The sequence below is a fragment of the Myotis myotis genome, unplaced genomic scaffold, assembly GCF_014108235.1.
Source record: "Myotis myotis isolate mMyoMyo1 unplaced genomic scaffold, mMyoMyo1.p scaffold_m19_p_1, whole genome shotgun sequence".
NCBI classification, from domain to species: domain Eukaryota; kingdom Metazoa; phylum Chordata; class Mammalia; order Chiroptera; family Vespertilionidae; genus Myotis; species Myotis myotis.
Genome location: NW_023416313.1, coordinates 106,291,932 through 106,310,273, shown reverse-complemented (window position 1 = coordinate 106,310,273; position 18,342 = coordinate 106,291,932). Strand labels below are relative to the sequence as shown.

Genomic DNA, 18,342 nt, shown 5'->3' with positions numbered 1-18,342 from the left:
TTGAGAGGAATGAAAAAGATAAAAGGTCTAAGAAATTATAATAAGATTAATAGCTGAATATAACAGCTTTATATAAATATAAAGTTAATAGGTGATCCCCTAAATAAATTCATAACAACTGGTGGATGAGTCTTCAGTTTTATTACAAAAATGTAGATGATCAGTTTGATCAAAATGAAAGCTTGTTCACAAATTTACATGAATATTGTAAATACAAAGTCTTCTGAAACAACATAAGTTTTGATACAATATTCATTTTTTAAAGGGATGCAAACATTCGATTTTCTCATTTGTAATCTCTATACCATGACATACTATTTTAATAGTGTGTATCTTTCCTGCAATTAAATCAAAATTCACAGGGATAACTGAAACACGCAGACAAAGCCTGGTCAATAAAGGTTAAAAATCCATTTTTTGGTGTGTTTTTTTTTTTCTCTTTTTACAGAGAGGTAAATCCTTAATAACCAGCCCTTTATGTATTTTCAGACTCTTGTACTACACTGACATGATTTGCAGTCAGTTTTTTTCCCACCCTTAAGGCTACAAAACTGTTGCAAATGCATTGCAAAAGAATTCTAGACCACTTAATGCAAAAATCAAAAAAATAGTTCTCCAATAAAAAGTAAACTTTATAAATGGTAGGAAATAGTATCTGTGGTAAGCTACTAAGTGACATTTTCCCTAATACTAAAAGCATATGTTACACAGAAACAGGGAAGACAAGTTGTCAAATATGACAAGCCAATGTTTACATCTCTTGTTGAAAAAAAATAACATTATACTTTCCACACACTCCATCTGATATTTATATTTTCCCATCAAGTTGGAGGGGGAGGATAATACTGTCCATAATTCCAAGGATTCTGGTAATTGTACTGAAAGGAAAAAGCAAACATGTTAGCATACCAGAACTATGGCTGAGCTCATACAAAATAATTAAAGCAGGTATGTGTAAGAAAACAGGCATGTATTCACTTGTAGAAATTCCAAGACTTAACCACAAAGATAATGTATTATACCATCTGAAACAGAAGACCTGTTTTTTTCTAAAATAAAAAAGACTGCCCTAATTTATGCTTTTCTAATAACATATATGAACAAAAAATTCATTTATAATTATGTAAACTCACTTGATACCAGGCACTATAATTATATGCAGCTTGATTTGCTTGTAAATCACCATCAATCAACTGCGCAGAGGATGCAGTTGTATCTTCTGTGTGTGCTTTTTTTTCCTCTGGTTCTTCTGATCTATATAAAAGGTCAAAGTGGAACTTTTAACAGCTCTTACAATAAGTACTTTAACAAACAGATAAATGTCACCTGTGTACATTTATTTTACTCATGTTTTCAACCACTCAAGAGTTGTATACAATTTTTTCAAATCATGAAAATAAAGTATCTCAATTACAACATAAAGGAAACAATTTTAAAATATATATTTATTGATTTCAGAGAGGAAGGGAGAGGGAGAGACAGAAACATCAATGATGAGAGGGAATCAATGATCTCTTGCCTCCTACATGCCCCACACTGGGTAATGAGCCCACCAGTGGGGCATGTGCCCTGACTGGGAATTGAACCATGACCTCCTGGTTCATAGGTCGACGTTCAACCACTGAACCACACTGGCCTAGCAAAGGCAACATTTAAAAATATGTCTTCTCGCCGAAACCGGTTTGGCTCAGTGGATGGAGCATCGGCCTGCAGACTGAAAGGTCCCAGGTTCGATTCCGGTCAAGGGCATGTACCTGGGTTGCGGGCACATCCCCAGTAGGAGATGTGCAGGAAGCAGCTGATCGATGTTTCTCCCTCATCGATGTTTCTAACTCTCTATCTCTCTCCCTTCCTCTCTGTAAAAAATCAATAAAATATATATATATAAAAAAAAATGTCTTCTCTGTTCTTTTCTCTCTCTAAAAAACATCCTCAGGTGAGCATAAATTATATTTTTCTTTAAAGTCATTTCCACAGTGAAAAATGTCATCTTTTAAACATCCTTTCCTGATTCAACAAATATGTACATACCCATTTTCTGCTTTCCTTTTCAAAGAATCCTGTTCTTTTAGGAGTGTTTGATGCTCATCATAAGCACTCAGAAGCCTGAGAAGGAATTAAAAAAAATCCATTGAAATATACAAAACCCAAAATGTTAATTTTAAAAATTTATTTCTACTTAGGAAAACAAAATATATTGCAATAGACATCCTTTTATTTATATATTTTTTTAAATGAGCCAGCAGCCTAATCTGTCCTCAGCTACCTTTTTTTATCTATTTCCTTTGAGACACCATTGCCCTATACTTTTCTTCTCACTCTATGTGGTTCAAAGATATAGGCCTGGCTAGTAACATTATACCCCTGGGCCAATTAATGGTTTAGAGGTGAGAATATGACCCAAAGCAGGGGTCCCAGAATTTTTTATGAGCTACTGGAAAAGTATTTTTTGTACTACAGTTGTCTAAAGCTGATGGGATGCTGGCCAAGTTTATGATTTATAATACATGGGGAGAACCTGCCTTCGAATCTACGACACAACTAAGACAAGGATCTTGATGTTTTTGTCAAAGGCAACATGAGACCTGACAATTCTACAATTTGTATACTTTTGAATCTAATGTAACAATGCTATTGAAGACACCTGCATTTAGGATAAAATGCTTTTAAAATTTGGCCATGTGATAAAATTGAATTAGAACTAATGTAAAACTATAGTATAATTGGTTACCATTGATTAAAAAAATAAGTTTTAACAAAATTCTGATGTGACATATGTAAAACTGTTAATACCAGTAATCTCGGGTCAAATGTTTACTCATTTTCAAGCACTTTAAATGGACTAATTTCCTTAAGGCCTTTAACAACCTGTGGGTTAGGTGATACAGAGAATCTCCATGTGAAAAAATTTGAAAATAAGAATACACAAATCAGTAAGTGACAGAGCTAGGATTTAAGCCTGTATTTGTCAGAATTCAACATTAATTCTTACCAATTCATTATACTGCTACCTAAATTTTTAAGTGCCTCACTTACTTTTCACATAATACCTTTCTAAAAATTTCAACAACATACTACCGAATACTAAAGGTCCTCAATAACTGTACTTGTAAGGACCTAATTGGCATCTTTGTATTGAACTTCCGATTTGTCTGCATATTATTACCAAATTAACATGTCATTTAATCTCAATAAAACCACTAATAGTTTCCTACTGTCAATTGTGTACTCTCCATGTTCTCTGAACTCAAACTAGCTTTCAAAGCACAGAATGAACAAACATCACTTCTCCTTCAGCAGATGTTATTTGTATATGAATTTTAACTTGCTTTTACATTTTATCCTCTTCTTAGTTTATCAGTATCCAGTACTTAATTAAATGAAGCCCTACCTCCCCTATGAAGGATGATAAATCCATTCTGATTCAGAGCCTTAAAACTTATATGTCACCTCATACACATGTATATCCTCTGAGCACCATCCCATCCAACTAGACTAAAAGCTAGAATTACATATTCCATTTCTTTTAATTTCTTCAGTGCAAAACAAACAGAAGACATTAAATATACAGGACATGAGGTGCTTAAGAGCAGACTGTGAAGTAGGTTCTGAATCCAGCTGGCACAATATTAATAACTAATCCCAGATGCACAATGTAATAGCTAAGTGACCTTGGAAAAAAATCCCTAATCTTTCTTTAAACCCTTTTTCATCCATTGAAAGAATAACAGTACCTATACCCCTCATCAGATTGCTATGTATTTTACATTAGATAATTCTTACAAAACATTTAATTGAAGCCAAGCACATATATATACCATTGTGTTAAAATGTAACTCATGTTAAATGATTTTTAGTTTAAAATTTTACTAAGCCATCAAGAATGTATACACACACATGTAAGTACACAGACACAAAACTAATTCTTATTTTATCAACAGCTGTTTCAATGGAAATAACTCTAAATTAGAATAATTAGAGAAGGCACATGTCTAACAGAAACTGGGATATTTCCTTACTAGAATCATGTAAGAATGGAATCACAGCAAATAAATTTCTCTAATAAATTTCTACTCTTCTATTTTGCAAGTTTAAATCTTAAACTTGTCCTTTTCCCAAATCCCCTAGAGTGAATCCTTGTACCATCCTCAACTTTCAGCCTTTTACAATGCACAAAGATGAGGCCATTAGGTATCATCTGCAGAACCATTTTCATTCTCTTTTCCAATCTGAAATACAATGGCATTCTTCCAGATTAATCCATCCACCTTTAGTGGTCTATATACCAAATGTTTCTGTGTTTCAAGGTTCAATCCTTAATCCATTTCCTTTTTCATGGGATTGCTGCTTCCTGCCTTCCCTCATCCACTCACTGTTTAAATTACCATGCTAAAATTTTAAGAATACTTTGGAAGGAAATACAAACCGTATTTCCTACGATTAAGCACATACATACATTTACAAAACTGAATTACCTCAGATATACCTGATGAAAAAGTAACCTAGGCAAACATTTTAAATTTAACAATATATTAATTTGTACTAATCATCAAATTCCCAACCAAAACTATCAATGCTCATTTACTATTCAAATAGATAATATATAATTAAGATCTTACTTATTAACATCTGAACCAAAATCTTCAAGAAATTCCACTTTTCTCTGAGAAAATGTAATTCTCATTTTAACAGGTAATGAACCATGTATAGCTTTGTCAAAACAATTTAGGATATTTTCTTCATTTTGTTTGAGGTCACCACTATATTCCATTTCAAGTAAATTGAGATATAACTTTGTGTTCTCCTGTGTAAAAAGTAGTATCGTTAATAACATTTCTTAGATATTTTGATTAGACCACAAATATTTAAAATGCCCTAATTTTGATCTCTCAATTTAAAAAGTTCAACATTGAAAATTGTGTATTAAAATGTAATTTGTGTTATATGTTCTCAGCATTCACTGAATAAGAAAAAAACAATTAGCACATTGATAGCACATCATCTTAGTTATTTCCCAAACAATATGTAAATTGTTCAATGCCAATAAATTAAAGCCCTATATTCTATCTTGAGTTTAATGTGGCTTGACTTCCCATAACAAATATAAACTAAAACATGAAAAAAATGATCTCTGTACATCTCAATAAATTAAATCTTTACAACTGTAGATAATTATCTTAAACAGCTGGAAACAAACAGTTATAAACCTGTCTTACACAGACCTGGGATCAGCTAAAAATGTAAAAAATGAGCTATTTCCCATACACTGCCTATCAACTGATACATAAAAAGGAGAATAATCCTTTGGAAAAGGAGAATAATCTCACTGCTACAATTCCTGTAGGGTAGCTAAGTGCCATGCTTTTGTTCTCCCAAGATCCTCTACTCTACTTAATAATCAGTAAATCTGCTATACAATTTCTAAATGTGGAGAAAATAGAATGTAACAATGTCTGCAACCTTTTAATTGATAATTCAAATTTTTTTTTAAAGAATGGCAACGTCAGTTTAGAGGGACTGTTGTCTTCATTTAGTAATTAAATATATTACATACAGACCAAATCTTTCATCATAGTTGCCAAAATGAAAATTAAGAAACAGAACAAAAAAATGACCACTGGTTTTTCATGGAAGATACTCCAAAAACACAAATACATACTTTGTCTCTTTCAATTGCTTCCAAAAGCACCTTTTTTGATTTTGCAAAGTTTTTTTGTATTTTGAAAAGATGCCGGGCTAGTTTAATAGCATAAAACGATGATTCAGTATTCGATTTGGCATTCTTAATAGCATCCTGAAGCAAATGTTCAGCTTCTTCCATATTTCCATGTCGTCGTTCTAAACTTACTCTTCTCAAACGAACCATTGCCAATCCTAGAACACATTCTTCAAATGTTCTCAAGATATTCCTGGCTTCATTAATATTACCTAGAAATAGTAATTAAATGTTTATGCTTTTGTTTAAACTTTTGAAATATCCTCTAAGCCAGGCATTGCCAAATAACAGCCCATTAGGCTAAATCCAGCCTTCTGCCTGTTTTCTTAATGTTTCTTTTTTTAATTGAAAAAAGTTTTTTTTTCTTTTGAGAGAGAGAAAGGGAGAGATAGAAACATCAATGATGACAGAATCATTGTTGGCTGCCTTCTGCATACCACCTACTAGGAATGGAGCCTGAAACTTAGGCATGTGCCCTGACCGGGAATTGAACTGTGACCTCCTGATTCACAGGTTGATGCTCAATCACTGAACCACACCGGCCAGGCTGCCCGTTTTTAATTTTTAAAAACTGGAATAGATTCTTTTATTTATGTATTATCTACGGCTGCTTCTGGGCTACAATGGCAGAGTTCTGAGGTAAAAAGCTATACAGCTTGCAAAGCCTCAAGTATTTAGTATCTGGCCCTTTACAGAAAAATTTTACTGACATTTACTTTACACTACACTATCCCTTAACATTCAATTCCTGTATCTTCATCCAGAAGTAAAATCCCCCAAAATATCAACTGTTTCCTCATTCTTACCCTGCTGTTCCTCAAAAGCTGCCCAAAGCATATGCACCACAGGTTTCTTTGGGAGATGAATAGTGCAAGCTCTGCTGAAGACATGCCTCACTCCTTCAATGCTATGGTTTTCCATGTACTTGGCATACTACATATAGAACAGAGGAAATACTGAATAATTTAAGTTGAACCAGCCATTAAATATGTGACAGAACGATAAAATTCTATTTTTAAACCCATTCAGCACCTTTATTGAACCACTAGACTAGTTTCTGTAAGGAAGGACGAAGAGAGGCAACGAGGTTGGCATATGCAGCAGTCAAATCTGGTTGCAAGCAGACCATCTCCTAATGCAACAGATATAGTTATATGAACAACATTCAACAGAAGTACAAAAAAGGTTAGTCACTAGTCAATGTTTATAATATATTCAAGTTTCAGAGCATGTAATTTTCTTACCTTAATCCAAAACTCCTCATAGAGGGCACATGATATGACACATCTTTCAAAGAGAACCACAACTCGTTCATGAGTCCCATTTTCAATTTCAAATTCTAAGTATTCTTTCCAGTTTTTTAATTGTGCCTTTTCCAATGGTTTCACATGAAAATAAGGTCTTTTAATCTGCAATAAAGTGACATGGCAATTAAAGTAAACCAACATTGCCCTAGCTGGTTTGGCTCAGTGGATAGAGCGTCGGCCTGTGAACTGAGGGGTCCCAGGTTCGATTCTGGCCAAGGGCACATGCCTGGGTTGCAGGCTCAATCCCCAGTGTGGGGTGTGCAGGAGGCAGCCGATCAATGAGTCTCTCTCATCATTGATGTTTCTATCTCTCTCTCCCTCTCCCTTCCTCTCTGAAATCAATAAAAATATATTAAAAAAAATAATAAAGTAAACCAACACCAAAATATGTATGACTACAGTAACAATGTTATTTAAATTATAAATATAATTGCGAATATACCAAAAATTTTAATCATATCTCATGATTTAAAAAAATACAAAAACATTTTAAATTAAAAGTCCTTAAATTCCTTAGGCTTTACAAACAGAAGAAACAAACTGTATTTTCCATTTTTTTAGTTATTTTAACAGAACTACACAATTTTTTTATATTTAGGAAATCTTATTCTTTGATTACTTTTAAATTTAACAATTACTCCTTCGGAACAGAAAGAAAATCAGTGGTTGCCTGGCCTAGGAGTGGGATGGGATTACTGCCTGGAAAGCGGCCAAGGGGATCTTTGGGATGACACAAGAGTTCTATATCCTGATTATGTGGTGACTGTAATGCACAGACATTTGACAAAAATCATTTTACTAGCCAGTCACAAAAAAAAAACATACAGTTGGCCCTCCACATCCAAGGATTTGCATCCATGAATTTAACCAACCACGGATTGAAAGTATTATTTAAAAAAAAAAAAAAAAAAAATCCTAGAAAGTCCCCAAAAGGAAAACTTGAATTTGCCATACTCCAGGCACTATGCTGAATCCACGTGAATAAAATGATGTGTAGGCATGCCCTGCTGTATCCTATATGCGAACACTGAGCCACTTTATATAAGAAACTTAAGCATCCAAGGATTTGGATACCCACAGGGGTCCTGGAACCAATCCTCTAAGGATATGAATACTGTACTATAGGATTTCATTCATACAAAAGGCCAGAACAGGAAAATCTGTAAGAACAGAAAGTAGATTAGTAGTACTTTAGGGCTAGGGCTGGGGCTGAGGTTGGGAGGTGTCAAGTGAGTAAATGAATAGAGGCGTGAGAGCTAAGGGTAAAAAGGGTTTCTTTTTGAGGTGAAGAAAACGTTCTAAAATTAACTGTAGTGCCTTGGTTCCTGTGGCTCAGTTGGTTGGAGCATCATCCCGTACACAGAAAGGGTCATGTTCGGGAGGCAACCAATCGATATTTCTCTCCCACATTGATGTCTGTCTGTCTCTCAAATGAATTTTCAAAAATTTTAAAAACTGACTGTAGTGACAGTTATAGTTTTCTGTGAATATATTATGAACTATTAAAGCAGGGGTCCTCAAACTTCTTAAACAAGGGGCCAGTTCACTGTCCCTCAGACCGTTGGAGGGCCGGACTATAGTTTAAAAAAAAAACACTACGAACAAATTCCTATGCACACTGCACATATCTTATTTTGAAGTAAAAAAACCAAATGTTTTCGGTGGGCCGCATGTGGCCCGCGGGCCGTAGTTTGAGGACCCCTGTTAAAGTATATACTTTAAATGGTTGAACTATATAATATGGGAATTATTAATAAAGCTGTTAAAAAACAGAAATAAAAAATCAGATTGTGGCCGAAACCGGTTTGGCTCAGTGGATAGAGCGTCGGCCTGCGGACTGAAGGGTCCCAGGTTCGATTCCGGTCAGGGGCATGTACCTGGGTTGCGGGCACATCCCCAGTGGGAGATGTGCAGGAGGCAGCTGATCGATGTTTCTCTCTCATCGATGTTTCTAACTCTCTATCTCTCTCCCTTCCTCTCTGTAAAAAAATCAATAAAATATATTTTACAAAAAATATATATATATATATTAGATTGTGAAAAAAAACCTCATTTCATTGTACACCTAAAATGGGTGTATTTTGTTAGATGTGAAATATAACTCAGAGTGTTGTCCTGTACACTGAAAGGTCACAGATTTGATTCCCCATCAGGGAACATACCCAGGTTGCAGGTTCAATCCCTGGTTGGGGTTCATATGGGAGGAAACTGATTCATGTTTCTCTCTCTTTTCTCTTTGTCTCTCCCTTCCTCTCTATAGAAAATCAATAAAAACAACCTCAGGTGAGGATTGAAAAAAAATTGAACAATTCTTAAAAGTATGATTCAGATGAAAGAAATGTAAGTCTGAATTTAATAAGTTTCTAAAATTGATAATGGAAAATGATAAAATTGATGATAACAACAAATGGGAAGAATGTCTTATTAAGCAAATATAAAGAAAAAGTAGCAGTATAGACATTATTTGAAACTGAAAAATACATTATTCCTATTGCTATATTTTCAAGACAATTACAAAACAAAAACACTTACACCTTCTTCAAATGTCCACCTTTTACTAACTTCATGCTCATTATAATTAAACATTTCTTGATGAATTTCAATGATTCTGTGCCTCATGTTTTCTATTTCAGTAATTAGCTTGGGAAGAAAAAGAAAAAAATTTAAAATTACACAAGTTACATAATGAAATTTTAAAATATCACTACTTACATTTAGTATTATCCACACATACTTTAGTCTTAGAATACTGTTGGGTTTTAAACTGTTACTCAATTTTGTGCAAGTACAATGAACACTACTAAAATTTGTAACAGAATTTCCTAACAAACCACCTTCCTATTATGTTTTTTAAATAGACTAGAGGCCCAGTGCACGAAAGGGGGTCACTCAGCCCGGCCTGCAGCCTGTGGGATGGGGCTTAAATCGGCAGTTGGACATCCCTCTCTCAATCCAGGACCGCTGGCTCCTAACCACTCTACCTGCCTGCCTGATCACCCCTAACTGCCTCTGCTTGCCAGTCTGGTCGCCCCCCAACTACCCCCCTGCCGGCCTGGTCGCCCCCTAACTCTCTGAAAGAAAGTCGGATATCCGGAAGATGTCCAGTCGACCCGGTCTAATTAGCATATTACCCTTTTATTAGTATAGATGGCTAGTACATCACAATGTAGGCAAGATATTCCTTCTAAGCTATTTCCAGATGTCTCATAGTAAACCATACCAGCTAAAGAATTCCAGCTGTCTTAATCAGAAATTAACTTCATATGAGCTACAAGTCATACAACACACACAGTTAAGGGATATTAAAGTTTACTTTCTCATGCTTGAAGGATTTTTAAGTCTAATTACCTTTGCTGGATCAGTTATGTCTTCAATTCCTGACGGCAGATCATCACCAGGAGGACCATCATCACCACTGTGTCCATTTACAGAAGCTAATTCCCTTCGCAGCTGAATGAACTGTTCACCAGTTAGAAGATCTCTAGGCAAGTTATTCTGTACGTGCTCTTTAAATCTAAAGACAAACAATAAAAATATATGCTGTTAATTCCTATCACACATTACTCTTTCAAAGGACCTCTGACTTAAAGAAACCAAAACACAAAACCCTTTCTTCTTCCTATAGTAAAAACCTACAATTTGATAAAACAGTCTATAAACATCTTCATTTTCTCCCTTCCTTTGCAATGGAACAGAGAAGGCATGGAGAGGCATAAATTCAAATCCAATCTTGGTTTTCTCATTTGTAAAATGGCACAATACCTATCTTGCAAAGTTACTGTAAAATTATAGTTATGCATATTTACATTATAAATGATCATTAATAACTGACCAGCAAATGTTTGTCTTTCCTTTCCCACCTGCCAATTATTCCTGAATCCAGATGTTTGTATCAAACACTCCAATAAAACTGCTCTAAAGTCATGAAGAATTTCTTACATGCAAAATTAAATGGATACCTGTTTCATACCTCGAACCTGGATGTGAGGGCAATCTAGCTGCGACATCTGTCACCCCACTGATCGCCAGGGTTGATTCGGCTGATCTGGCTGGCTAGGCGGGTGTCCCCCTCCTCCCTCACCGATCCATGTGCGTCCCTCCCGAAGCTGCGCCTTCGGTCGAAGAGGACGACCTTCCCCGCCCCCCAAGGAGAGGACAGGTCTTCGGTCAAGGGTATACGCGTAGCTGCGCTCCCCTGCTAGAACCTCCAAACAAGCTCTCAAGGTCCATACCTCGAACCTAATGATGTCTTCAGTATTTAAGGTTGATAACCACACCTCCCTTTTAGAACCTTCTTCACCTTGACTCTTTGGCTTTCCTCCAAGTCTCTGACTGCCCTTTGAGGGTTCCCCCTTACTATCTGCCCCTACGTATTCCCAAGGATTCCACTCTGCATTTTCTTCTATTTTTATGTACTTCTCTGGCTGATCTTAGGAATAGTTTAAACATATTTCTCTGGCCAATACTGTTTGAAATGATAAGCATACTATGACTCAAAACTGTAACTCAACACCAAACCTTTCTTCTAAATTCCACATTACTATATCCAATTGCCAACACTCTACACATAGAAATATAGATTAATTATAAGCAGAGTGTTTTGAAAAAAGCTTTATTTCATTTTATTCCCTTAAACACATACAAATTTTAATAAAAAACATCCATTTGAGGAGCTAAATATCTACACTATCTCATTTTGGAAACTTATATACAAAAAATGTCTTAAACTAAGTATGTCATCTTCATCCAAAAATCAACATCCTTCGGATTTCTAATCTTGATTAAAGGTAATGCCAACAAATCAGTTCCCCATTTGGAATTTCCCACCTAACTTAATAATTAGATTCCACTGAATATCAGGTCTTAATGATTCTACCTTCTAAATACATCTTCATACCTTGCTCACTTTTCATCTAGATCAGCAGTTCTCAACCTGTGGGTCAAGACTCCTTTGGAGGTCAAATGACCCTTTCACAGGGGTCGCCTAGACCATTGGAAAACACATATATAATTACATATTGTTTTTGTGATTAATCACTATGCTTTAATTATGTTCAATTTGTAACAATGAAATTGGGGGGTCACCACAACATGAGGAACTGTATTAAAGGGTGGCGGCATTAGGAAGGTTGAGAACCACTGATCTAGATAAACATAAACTGGTCTTCTAGCCCCTAGTCTCACAATTCTCATACCCAAACCAATACTACTATCAAAATCCTTATCAAAAAGTAAAAATGAATTCTGGCTAGACAGTTCAGCTGGTTAGAGCACTGTCCCCATATGCCAAGTTTCGGGTTCGATTCCCAGTCAAGTCACATAAAAAAAACTACCAATGAATGTATAAGTGCAACAGCGAATTGGTATTTCTCTCTCCCTTCTCTTTCTCTCACCAATAAATAAATTTTTTCAAACACAACAGTAAACATGATCATAAGCACCTCCTGCCAAAATCATTTCAGTAGGTTTATCCTGTTGTCAAGCTAAAAATCTAACCCCTTAGATAAAGTCTTTCAGATTCTTATCTAGCCTTTGACCCAAGCCCACCTCTTCAATGTTATTATTAGACATGGTTTTCCATGTGGTTGTACATCATGTATCACATATTCCAACATTATTCCCCAAGTTTCTAAAAATTGATTTAGGCTATTGGCACCTGGATTTTTAAACTTTCACAAATGTATGTAAATGACACTGAAACTAATTTACATTATGCAAAGTAATAGATACAAAGCTCAATTTGACCCCATTCAACAATGGAAGGAAAAAATGTAGACTGTCTTATTTTTATTATATATTTACCTTTTAATTGATTTTAGAGAGGAAGGGAGAGAGACATGGATGTGAGAGAGAAACATTGACCAGCTGGCTGCTTCCTGTACGAACCCCATCAAACCTGCAACCAGGGAATTTGCCCTGACCTCCTCACATCAATGTTTCTCTTTCTCACTCCTCTCCCTCTAAAATCAATAAAAACATATCCTCAGGTCAGGATTAAAGAAAAAGAGAAGAATGGCTGAGTGTTTAATATATAGTGAGCCCTATGCCTGGGTTGCTGGCTCAATCCTCAGTAGCGGGTGTACAGGTGGCAGCTGATCGCTAATTCTCTCTCATCATTGATGTTTCTACCTATCTCTCCCTCTCCCTCTCTGAAATCAATAAAAATATATTTTTTAAAAACCATTAGAAAAAAAATATCCTCGGGTGAGGATTAACAATCTATACTAATAATAGAGGAGTATGCAAGTTGTCCGGGATGCCATCACAGTAACAGTAACAACCAGCAGGCTGCATGGGGCGACCAGGTCAGCGGGGGTGTGTGGGGAGAGGCAGTAAGGAGTGACCAGGCTGGCGGGCGGGGGGCGGGCAGTTAGGGGTGATCAGACCGGCAGGCAGAGGTGGTTAGGGGTGATCAGGCTGGCCGGGGGGGGGGGGGGGGGGGTGAGGCAGGTAGAGGCGATCAGGCAAGCAGACAGGTGAGCAGTTAGGAGCCAGCGGTCCCAGATTGTGAGGATGTCTGACTGCCGGTTTAGGCCTGATCCCAGCAGGGGTGCTTGGGCTAGACCAGCCGTGGGCAAACTACGGCCCGCGGGCCAGATCCAGCCCATTTGAAATGAATAAAACTAAAAAAAAAAAAAAAAAAAAAAAAAGCCCGTACCCTTTTATGTAATGATGTTTACTTTGAGTTTATATTAGTTCACACAAACACTCCATCCATGCTTTTGTTCCGGCCCTCCGGTCCAGTTTAAGAACCCATTGTGGCCCTCAAGTCAAAAAGTTTGCCCACCCCTGGGCTAGACCCTTGGAGGTCAGGGACTGCCATTACTGTGAGGGAAAAACAGATCTCACCCCCAAGCAGCAGAGGCAGTACAGCCCTACTGCCTACTGAAGCCGCAGAGGCTCAAAACTGTGAGGCCACAGAGGAAAAGAAAAATCTTGCAATTCAGCACCATCTACTGGAGCAGAGTAGAAAGGCCTCCTCAGAGATAAATGGGAAAACAAAGGAGAACAACGAACACCATGGACAGCAACGACGACGACGACCAGAAAGAAAATGAAAAATCCCCAGAAAACAGGCTGGAACACACGGAATTATGCGAATTAAATGACAGAGATTTCAAGATTGCAGTTCTGAAAATGCTCAATGAGATGCGAGAAAATAAAAAAGCCAACATAGTCATCATACTTTCTTGTCCAGAAAGACTTTCTGAGTCCATGTCAGTGGGATATTCTAAGTACACAGGAACATGGAATTAGTGGTTTTAACAGCTCTAATTAAAATGAAATGTTATCAATCATAATGGAAAATCACAATAGAAAACAGAAATGAAATCATTGTTTTTTGAATATATGCAGGGCTTACTACATAAAATACATACATTGCTATTTTGGATCTAAGTTTTTACATGAATCACAAGGATATACTTTTAGTAAGTCATTAAGTTTTAAATAAGCATCTATTATGTGCCATGTACAGTGCTAGTTAGTACTGCAGTGAATAATTACACTTAGATTCTATTTTCTCATTCTTTCATTAATCTGAAATACCTCAGACAAAAGATAGGAATCCTCTTGTTTCTTCATCTATAAAATGGATAAGGAGAACCTAAAGTCTAAAAACAGTAACATTCCTAAACATTTCATAAGTTATATGGGAAAATATCTACATTTAAAAGTGCATAAAATATGATTATTGTGAAAGAAAATATATTCCTAAATATTAGGAATTAATTACCTGAGTAATCAAAGATATTTTAACAATTTTTCCACCTACCTCTGAAAATGATGACTATACAGCTGTGTTGGAATACCAAGAATACGATCATATATAGCTGTAACTTCTCTCAGGTTTCCCTGTTCATTCTCCCAGTTTATATACATTTCCCATAGTCTGTCAGAACGGAAATCTGTTCCTGCAGCTAGAACAGCGTGCTCAAAAGTTCTGAAAAATTAAATTACCTTTAAATTATCTTTCTAAGATAAATGCACTTTCAAAATATTATGTCTATACTTTGCAGCTCTGCAATATATACAAATATCAAATCATTATGTTGTACACCTCAAACTGACATACAGTAGTTACCCCTTATCCACAGGGAATTAGATCCAAGACCCCCATTAAAACCACAAAGTACTAATCCCTAACTACATTTTTTTTTCTACACATACATACCTCTGATAAAAGTTTAATTCATACATTAGGCACAAAAGTTAACGAATAAAAAATAGAACAATTATAATACAGTGGGGCCTTGACTTACGAGTGTCCCGACTAACGACTTTTTTCGAGATACTAGCCGTCTCTCGGCTGATTTTTTGCTTTGAGTTGCGAACTAAAATTCGGGTTACGAGCCAGCTTCAGATACCCCACTGCTAGTTGGCGCAGCGAACGTCACAGTGAACGCCACAACATCAGCCCAGCATCACGTGTCTCACTCGTTCACTTTTTGATTTGACATACGAGTAATTTGAGTTACGAGCTCCGTCACAGAATGAATTAAACTCGTAAGTCAAGGCCCCACTGTATATTGTAATAAAGTTATGTCAATGTGTTCTCTCAGCAAATTAGCACATATTTCTTTTTCCTTTTTCATAATTTCATGGATAGAAAATTTGCTCTTACCGTAGATTTTAGTGACCTCAGCATACGACATTGTTTTCTTTCCTTATTAAGTCGACAACTTTCACCTTTTCACTTAAAGGAAGCACTTTACAGCTTTTCCTTGGCATACCTGAATCACCAGAATCACTACTCTTGTGCTTTGGGGCCAATATTTGGTAAAATAAGGATTACTTGAACACAAGCACTGAATACTGTGACAGCAATCTGATAACCTAGACAGCTACTAAAGTACAGTGTGGATACGATGGACAAAGGAATGATTCCCATCCTGGGCACACAAGAGCAGGAAGACACAAGATTTCTTCGCACTACTCAGAACGGCACACAATTTAAAACTTATTGTTTACTTCTGGAAATTTCCAATTAATATATTCAGACTGTAGTTGACTGCAGGAAACTGTGACAGTTCAAATCATGAATAAAAGGGCTACTACTGCAACATATGTCAATAAAACTTCAATTTTAAAAAAGTTTAAAAATCAAATAGATAATGCTAAATTCAAAATAATATTCCATTGCTTCCCATACAAATAGAGATTAAAAGATAGAAGGAATTGCCCGGCCAGTGTGGAGTTCAGTGGTTGAGCGTCAATCTATGAACCAAGAAGTCAGGCTTTGATTCCCAGTCAGAGCACAAGCCAAGGTTGCAGGCTCATCCTCAGTAGGGGGCATGCAGGAGGCAGCCAATAGATGATTCTCATCATTGATGTTTCTATCACTCTTTCCCTTCCTCTGAAATCAATAAAAACTTATTTGAAAAGAAAAAAAAGATAAAAGTAATAATAAGGAAGTGTATGACAGCAGTTTTAAAAAAGTGAGAAAAGCTCAGCCAGTGTGGTTCAGTGGTTCAGCACTGACCTATGAACTGGGAGGTCAGTTTGATTCCCAGTCAGGCACGTGCCCGGGTTGGATTCCCAGTGAGGGGCATGTAGGAGGCAGCCAATTGATGATTCTTTCTCATCATTAATGTTCCTATCTCTTTCTCCCTCTCCCTTCCTTTCTGAAATCAATAAAACAAAGTGAGAAACATAAAGGAAATAGATAAATGTACTGTTACGTAATTTTACCTTATATAAAATTACAATGCAAAACATACACACTGCAAACATATTTATTTGTTAAACTTGAAATGCTTGTTGAATGGATTCATTTAGGGTAGAAGATAGGCACAATTATTATTATTAATTTAAATAATAATTTTCTGGGAAAATAACTCCAACAAGGGATCCAGCTGCCTTATAAGGTATGAGAAGTATACATATATTTTAAAACTCTCAAAAATCTCTCCTGATTCTAAAATCCCACAATTATAGTTTATTACAAAAACATATATTTTAAGTACCTAATTCCTGTCAAAAGATTTCTGCAAGCAATGTTAAATCATTAGATTTGAAATTCAAATGAGATAAAACCATTAGATACATATTTTCAATGTAAATATTTTAGAATCAAGAGGGATTTTTAACAGTATAAAACTATACTACCTAAATTAATCTATAACTTTAACAGAATCCCAATCAAAGCTCTAACAAATTTTGGGTGAAAAGGAAAAACAAATTCTAGCATTCATCTGGAATACAAAAATGTAAAGTATTTTGTGTAAGGACAATGCAGCAGTTTTCCTGAAATATATCAAAAGAAACTAGGAAGCCTAACTGGTTTGGCTCAGTGGATAGAGCGTCAGCCAGCAGAATGAAGGGTCCCAGGTTCGATTCCAGTCGGGGGCATGTGCCTTGGTTGCGGGCACATCCCCGGTGGGGGTTATGCAGAAGGCAGCTGATTGATGTTTCCCTCTCATGATGTTTCTAACTCTCTATTCCTCTCCCTTCCTCTCTGTAAAACAAAATCAATAAAATATATTTAAAGAAAAAAAAGAAACTAGGAAGCTATAGTAATTAAAAGTATGGCACTAGCTAGGAACAGAAAAATGGATCAACAGAACATATCAAAGTATATTTGAGAATTTAGTCTATGGTAAAGGAGTATTTTTAGAATTAATGCAGAAAAGTTGGACTATTCAATATAATTGAAAAAAATAAAGGGTTAATCTCTACTTCACAAAGGACACAAACTAAATGCCAGATGAATGATTTTTAAAAAACTATTTTACAAATTAGAAGAAAATACAAATTTATATATTCTTGGCAAGATAGGCACAAAAGTAAGAAACTAATAAAAGATTGAATACTGCCGAAACCGGTTTGGCTCAGTGGATAGAGCGTCGGGCCTGCGGTTCGATTCCGGTCAAGGGCATGTACCTGGGTTGCGGGCATATCCCCAGTAGGAGATGTGCAGGAGGCAGCTGATCGATGTTTCTCTCTCATCGATGTTTCTAACTCTCTATCTCTCTCCCTTCCTCTCTGTAAAAAATCAATAAAATATATTAAAAAAAAAAAAAGATTGAATACTGAACATTAAGAAAAAAAAGCCTCTATCTGATAAAGATACCCTAAACAAATTAAAAGCTGTACCAAAACTGCAGGAAATGTTTAATATATATATATATATATATATACACACACACACACACACAGATAAAGGATTAAAAGATAAAGGATACATGCATACATGTATATATATATATTTGTGTATGAAGTTTCTGAGACAGTGAAATACATGCTATTGCTCCTGCCAAAACCCAAAATGATCCAGTAAATCAGCGCTTTTCAACCTGTGGGTCGTGACCCCTTTGGGGG

The 18,342-nt window shown here is 36.0% G+C and overlaps 1 protein-coding gene and 1 non-coding gene across 13 annotated transcripts in view; both read right to left on the bottom strand.

Annotated features, from left to right (window-relative positions):
• Positions 1-122: 122 nt before the first annotated feature.
• Positions 123-18,342, bottom strand: part of PRPF39 (pre-mRNA processing factor 39) — a 28,463-nt gene continuing 10,243 nt past the window's right edge. For 8 of the 12 annotated variants that reach the window (XM_036346850.1, XM_036346867.1, XM_036346858.1 and 5 more), the window contains 10 exons: positions 14,798-14,965; positions 10,372-10,537; positions 9,556-9,663; positions 6,961-7,125; positions 6,523-6,649; positions 5,660-5,928; positions 4,620-4,804; positions 2,032-2,106; positions 1,134-1,254; positions 123-878 (listed from right to left, as the gene is read on the bottom strand). In XM_036346850.1, coding sequence (XP_036202743.1) covers positions 822-878; positions 1,134-1,254; positions 2,032-2,106; positions 4,620-4,804; positions 5,660-5,928; positions 6,523-6,649; positions 6,961-7,125; positions 9,556-9,663; positions 10,372-10,537; positions 14,798-14,965 — 1,441 coding nt within the window. In that variant the 3' untranslated portion in view covers positions 123-821. The remainder of the gene's footprint in view (positions 879-1,133; positions 1,255-2,031; positions 2,107-4,619; positions 4,805-5,659; positions 5,929-6,522; positions 6,650-6,960; positions 7,126-9,555; positions 9,664-10,371; positions 10,538-14,797; positions 14,966-18,342) is intronic. The other 4 variants (XR_004973700.1, XM_036346887.1, XM_036346880.1 and 1 more) reach the window with 4 other exon arrangements.
• LOC118662404 lies at positions 5,496-5,581 on the bottom strand. Its single transcript, XR_004969756.1, has one exon. It is a non-coding gene; the product is annotated as a small nucleolar RNA SNORD127 (small nucleolar RNA).